Source organism: Porites lutea, chromosome 4 (assembly GCF_958299795.1).
Source record: "Porites lutea chromosome 4, jaPorLute2.1, whole genome shotgun sequence".
Taxonomy (NCBI): domain Eukaryota; kingdom Metazoa; phylum Cnidaria; class Anthozoa; order Scleractinia; family Poritidae; genus Porites; species Porites lutea.
In genome coordinates this window covers 33,526,883-33,534,007 of record NC_133204.1, presented here as the reverse complement: position 1 = coordinate 33,534,007, position 7,125 = coordinate 33,526,883, and the positions used below count along the sequence as shown (strand labels likewise).

Sequence of the window (7,125 nt, the reverse complement as noted above, 5' to 3'; positions counted from 1 at the left end):
CCTCTTGGCTTTATAGTCGCTACGAAGAAAAAAATTCAATTGTAGGTCGTACAATTTACAGGCACTTAAGAGATTATATGGCGAAGTTTGAAAATTTATTAAATATATCAGTGCAAAAGACATTTTTTCAACGACACATTTTGGCATCAACTAACTAAGGTAAAATATTTAGTTGAGGTCAGAGAACAAAATCTAAATCGTTATATCTTTCATTCTTATGGACAAGCTAATCATGTAACCCGACCAAAAACAATCGATCCAGATAACATTTAAAGAGAATTCTCTAGGTAAATTACTGAGTTCCTAATTAACAGGTATATCTTCAACCTTTGTCAGTATTTTCTACTGTTTCTCACCGTTACAAAGTCGAGCTGGCTAAAATTGAACGACTACTTTTCTTGTTACAAGGCTCGACGCGATTATTGCCATTCCTTGAGGTCACTTTGCAGAACAATTTATTGATCTCCCTCTTAAGGTCTTCCTTGAAAAAAGCATAAGCCAATGGGTTTACGGCGGAATTTAAAACTAAAATAAGATCCCTATATTTACCTCTGTCACATTTATCATTCACAATAACTGCGAAAATGCAACGGATATAAAGCCCACAAAATACAAGAAACAAGGAAACGACAATTGTCATCATTATCAATGCAGACTTCTCTCGACGTTTGTTGCATCGCAACTGCCTTCCCAAAAAGGTCGCTACTTGGGTTTGCTTACAAATAACGCGTAGCATTGATGCAAAACAAAAAGTTATCATTAAACACGGAAATAAGTAAAATAAAACAAAAGCTAACAGATGGAGAGTGTGTAAGACGACAGTTGTGTTTAGACTAAATAACAGAAAAGATTCAACCAAAATGAAAGCTACAGATACTCCCCACGAGAAGGAACTGAGCAGGATTACACGTCCAGAAGTCATAAAGGTTAAGTATTTAAAAGGCTTTACAACAGCTAGGTAGCGATCTAGTACCAAACTGCACATGTTCATCACTGATGCATCGAGGAACAGCCACTTAATAACCATCAGGCCTCTGTATAATGAGTAATTGCGGCCAGTCCTTTCTAAGAAAAACATCGAGGGAATCACGTTCACTCCAACAAAAAAGTCTGCTACTGCAAGGGATACGACAAAGGCGTTGATTTTGGTTCGAAGATGCCGTCTGCTGAACACAAGGAAGATGATAACTCCATTCCAAGTCATCGTCAGAATGGAAAGAAACCAGCCGAGAATCCAAAACCAATTTTCCATCTTCATCTTTTAGCCGTTGTTCATGGAATTCAGGTGATTAAATTATGAATCTTTGTTGCTGTAACTAGCTGTAACTGTTGTCTTTCTCATCGACTTCTTCTAGTCGGTACTGAATCCTTTTTTAACAGAATGATGATTGAAACATCCATAAGACAATACTGACCACGTCGGCTTGAACAGCGTCAGTTTTACAAAAGATTCTGAAGGTTGAACCTGCCTAACGGGATAAGGAACTGTCAAACTTCCCTTACCCCTGATTAGCATTCAAGCCAGAGGGCCATTATATGGGAAGATGTGAATTGTGCTGAAGTTAACTGCTATTGGGTTTCCCGGTGTATTCGACGTTAGATGAAAACAGTTTAACAGCTAAGCTTAGAAGGTTCCCTACTGGCTTGATTGTTTGCAAATGTATTTCCCCTTGAATTAAACAAGACTACACGCAAATAAAAGAAATTAAAAGTCCCTATGAACAAAGCTATTATTACGACAACCGTAACAAAAAGATATCAGCGCCCAACAACTTTCCATTAATTGCTTCGCTTTTTGTTGATGTAGGTTTGTATTCAAGATGTATGTCACGACATTTGTTTTATTTTAAAACTTATTTCAGTTTTCAGCTGTTTAGGCCGGGGGTATTATTTTTCATTCACATAAGTACAACACAGCTAATGAAATGAAGGCCAGGGATTGCAAACAGTGACAGCAAATTCGTAGAGCCCGAGCTGTGTCGGTTGTTTTATACAGTCTAAGAACACAAATACATTCAAACCATCTTTTTTAGCGGCACTGAAGATAAAGTAATTGTAAAAATACTAGATAACGCCATAATTTTTCCCTTGAACAAAAAAGAGAAGACTGAAAAGCTGAAAATACTGAAACGAAAAGGAAACTCTGAAAAAAAAATGGATGAACTAGAAACAATAAACTAACCGGCTAGGGAAAAAATGATTTTTGCAAACGCTTAAAAGTAGTATCTATGTTGAAAGATAAGCCCCGTTGGTGCCTTCCCTTTCCTTCCATATGCCTTCCCTTAATTTAGTAGGCATAAGGGTTGAGTCTATGACGTCACCCATTCTTTTATCCTAGAGAAAAAAAATGCGTTCCTCCATATTAATTAAGTGCCTAGTCAGTGTCTTCCTGCTTATTAATTATGTGCCTTCCTCCATATATAATGAAGTGGATAGGTTTACAAATGAGCGTCTCTCTACTTCAATAGAAACAATAGGCTTGCCTAGACTTGCTTGGGCTCTTTTAACCCTGATTGGTTCATGTAGAATCTATTCTGTCTTCCAAATAAAAGCGGGTAGATTTCGAAAGCGCTATCTTTCTTGCGATCACTTTGCTAAGGAAAAAGTCTTATACTATCACCAATATTCCTTAAGACATTGCTCCAAACATACAAGTCGAATCGAGCGCTTCACCTCTATTGACGATTGACGAAGTGGAAAAAGTCCAACGTCAACGGGTAGCTAGCCTTATCGGCCATGTGTTTCAACTGACTTATGCGGCTACGGTTGACAAACTCATTCAAGAATAAAAGCTGAATCAGGGGCACCCAACGTCAATTTTCGGAAAATAGCTGTTCGGAAGACCATTTGAGATCTAAAATTTTCGGAACATTAATTTGTTATAAAATTTCTTGCTTGCCTGCCTCTCCTAGGATTTTCGAACATCTAAAAATTGGTATAATTGCCCATTTTTAACGGATTTTTACTTGAAAATGGTCACCTAGAATTTTCGAGAGCCTTTTTTCTCGCTGAAATTTTCGAAAAGGTAAGTTTTGATCCCTATAATTTTCGGATCACTAGACTTTCAGCTAGGAAATCCGAACAGATGAAAAATTTTTAAGGGATAAAAATATGCCCGTATCTATCGTTTAAATACTAAAATACGTTTAACAATGCTATGTTTAAGTGTTTTTCAACCATATCCTCGTTGGGTGCCCCTGCTGAATCGCTGCCACAGTTGTGCTATTCAACAACCAAGTCAAAACCAACATTCTTGCCTCATGATGGATAATGATGAGGCATGGATGTATTACCATGATGAAGTGCTGGAACAAATTGACCTTAATGTTATCTTAAAAACGGCTGAAAGAGTGTGCAGTGCTCTTGGTTTCAAACTTGGCAAAACGTGGGAAGCGTACGTGACCGAATTACCAAAGTTGCCTTGGACTAGCATCTAGCTCACTTCCTTGGAACTCGAAGATTATGGTCCAGACAACGGAAAAGGCGCAGAATTGTTTACGAAGTTATGCATGTTACCGAGTTTTTTTTTTTTTATATAAAAACACTGAATGTTCAACTAAATTGAAATTATTTCACTGTTATCTTATAGCATTGGCACAAGGAGGAAATAATTCCACTTTTCTTCTGTACACTTTATGATACTTCCAGGTACTTAATCCACGTCTTTTTCGCCAGCTTGCATTGAGGAGGATATTAAAACTAACAAAACTACTGATACCCATTGCAAGTTAATAACCTTGAACAAAGCGTGATTATAACATTGCTTGCGGGAGCAACTTTTAAGACAATAAACCAACAAGTCAAGCTTTAACAGAGTTTTATTAAACACCTGCAACCAAACCCAAAAATTGAGCTCAGATGACTCTGACTGCTGTCAAGAATAAATATGCACGGATATATATATATATATATATATATATATATACACCCGTTTTCAAAAAGGTTTTCATACAGAGAGATATATAGATAGATATATACTTTTGTTTTCTTGCACGTGCGCCCGTGTGTATTTTTCACTTGTTATTGTCCAACTTGTGAAAAACTCGGTTCAACGATAAATTTTTTCGTCGTCGGGGTTTTCGTTCCAATTTGAAATGTTGTTTTCATTTTTTTTTTTTTTTTTTAGAAAAATACATGCCCCCCCCTGCGATACAAACTTGCAATGGCGAATTATATAGCTGATTTTGGGAATGAGGAAAACATCCCGCGAAGCAGCCGATCCGCGAGTTATACGGCGTCACCAAATTGGTAGGCCAAATGCTATGGCATCTGTAGCAAGTGACGAAGCATTTTTATTGATGGGGTGTATTAAAAAATGCCCTGTCCAGGGGCATGCTTAAGAGAAACTGTAAACTAACTTGAAAGCATTTGTGGCCGAGAGTTAATTCTGTCTTCAATAAGACGTTGCCTTACAGGCCGCGATTTTACACGTAAAAAGGTGAGACATTAATATATATGACCCGCTCATCATGGTTATGATAAAATCTACTTCTATGAACCTAGTCAACGTCTTGGTCCGTTTTAATCAAGTGGTATAATATATTGTTGCTCCTTCCCACATATCCAATATGGATATCCGCCGTCACATCTTCCTTCTCAGCGGTTTCGAAAACACTTTTTTTTTTTCATTTCATCTGCGTTTTTCCCCTTATCCTGTAACGACAACAATGATATGACCTACAAGTGACCGAATTCCTCATTCTTTAATTTTCAAGAGAATGCAAATCAAGAGAATTGCAGGCAATATTCGTGCATTATTTTTTTTAATTGACAAATTGCAACAAAGAACCTGACGAAAACAAAAATTATTGTTGAACCAAGTTTTTTCACAAGTTAGACAATAACAAGTGTAAACGCACACGGGCGCACGTGCAAGAAAACAAAAGTATATATCTATCTATATATCTCTCTATATGAAAACCTTTTTTTTCTTTTTTAATAGGTGGACAAAATTGCCGAGCCGGTGAGGCTACAAATCTTTTAAGTTAATTGAAAGTTAATATAAGTTTTTCCTTTATTGCTAATATTATTGCGCCAAACTTGCCATGGGTCTTTATTTTTACAAATGATCATGGAGATTGTCAAGTCTCCATTGTTTTGTTAGCAAGTCGGTTGCTACAAACGGACAGTGAGGTCCTGCCGATTGATTCCAATTTGACATAAAACTCGACGCACGAAAGATGGCGGTTTCTATTGTTATTTACACGTTATCAGTAAATTATTGGATTTTTAAAATTTTGCTCAGCTACTTCCCTAACAGCTAAGTAACAAATAAGATGATTTTTGTTAGTTAGGTGAGATCTTTTTCCTCACAGGTATGCGAAATGCTTACTTGTTCACATTAGGAAACCTAAATGCCTTTGTTAGAAGCAAGATATCTTCTTCTACTTGACATGCAGTAATAAAGCGAAGAAAGATCCTCTTGTGCAATTTGATATGTTTTCAAACTTTTGACATATTTGCATTGATATGACACAATGTGCGACATCAGCTAGAGCAAATTGTCGTCTTAATTAATGTATTCCTGATCACTAAATGCAGAGGCGAAAATTAGCCCCGGAAAATTTTCAGCCTAAAAAGAAAAACGGATTATGAAATTTCTTAAGAATATAAACCTTTTTTCGGACTTCGGTGAACGGCAATGTATTCAGCACCAAGAGAAACCACATCTTCTAATGTAATGGTTATCGTTTAGCCAAACTCTTTTTCATATCGTTGCCTAGATTATCAGCCATCATGGAATAATTTAATGGGACGGGTAAACTTATCGCTCATAACACTGAAAGACAATCTTTCTTCAACATAGCCTAACATAAATGAATTTACACTTCAAAGTCCAAGGTAGCACGTGAAAACCATCTTTGCAATTTTTACAGCATCCTATACCTTTCCAAAAAGTTTGGAAGAGTTTGGCTAAACTATATATATATATATATATATATATCCGTGCATATTTATTCTTGACAGCAGTCAGAGTCATCTGAGCTCAATTTTTGGGTTTGGTTGCAGGTGTTTAATAAAACACCGTTAAAGCTTGACTTGTTAAAAGTTGCTCCCGCAAGCAGTGTTATAATCACGCTTTGTTCAAGGTTACTAACTTGCAATGGGTATCAGTAGTTTTGTTAGTTTTAATATCCTCCTCAAGCTGGCGAAAAAGACGTGGATTAAGTACCTGGAAGTATCATAAAGTGTACAGAAGTGAACATTCAGTGTTTTTATTAAAAAAAAAAAAAAAAAAAAAAAAAAAACTCGGTAACATGCACAACTTCGTGAACAATCCTGCGCCTTTTCCGTTGTCTGGACCATAATCTTCGAGTTCCAAGGAAGTGAGCTAGATGCTAGTCCAGGGCAACTTTGGTAATTCGGTCACGTACGCTTCCCACGTTTTGCCAAGTTTGAAACCAAGAGCACTGCACACACTTTCAGCCGTTTTTAAGATAACATTAGGGACCTTTAGCATCAGGTTTTTCGTGGGAAACGGCAAACCGCAAACCGCAAAATGTCACGTGACCAAGGCCTTGCGGTCACGTTTGCAGTTTGCAGTTCACGTTTGAACCGCAGGAAGGGCTTCCAGCGGTAAGTGATTTACGGCAAGGTTTTTTGCCACAAAAAATTGTACAGCCTCGCGTTTAAAGGTATGAACTAGCTTTTTGTATCCGTTTGCGATGTGTTTGTCGGATTTTTGATCTCGAATCAATGAATTATTGCTGAATTTTGGGCAATTAAAGTGATGCACTTCGACTTCATGAAAACAACATGGCGGCCCTAAACAATGAACGCGTAGTTCAAATCAATTTTATATTCCTTTCTGCCGTAAACGGCTTGGAAACTAAAATTTCGAGGACGTTTTTGGACTTTTTACATTTAGGGCATGAATTTTTTGTCATTTCAGGCCATGGAACCTAAAAATGAGCCTAGCTAGCTGTAAAAAGGGGCAATACGGAGGCAATACGTCCTAGCCGGCATGATCACATGCTGTTTACGGAAAATTCCCTCATCCGTGTCAGGAAATTCTGTATTTTAAAGCCTCCCCTAGGGCATGACTCAGAAATTGAGGACATTTCTGCTACGTTTTCAATGTTGGTTAGCATGCAAGGATTTTTCCCATGCCTATCGTCAATGATT

General features: G+C 37.3%; 1 protein-coding gene across 1 annotated transcript in view; it reads right to left on the bottom strand.

Moving 5' to 3' along the window:
• LOC140935674 (dynein light chain Tctex-type 5-like) overlaps positions 1-2,522 on the bottom strand; it is a 3,756-nt gene extending 1,234 nt beyond the window's left edge. Inside the window, exon 1 of the mRNA XM_073385244.1 lies at positions 2,490-2,522. Coding sequence (XP_073241345.1) covers positions 2,490-2,522 — 33 coding nt within the window. The remainder of the gene's footprint in view (positions 1-2,489) is intronic.
• Between the last annotated feature and the right edge of the window lie 4,603 nt (positions 2,523-7,125).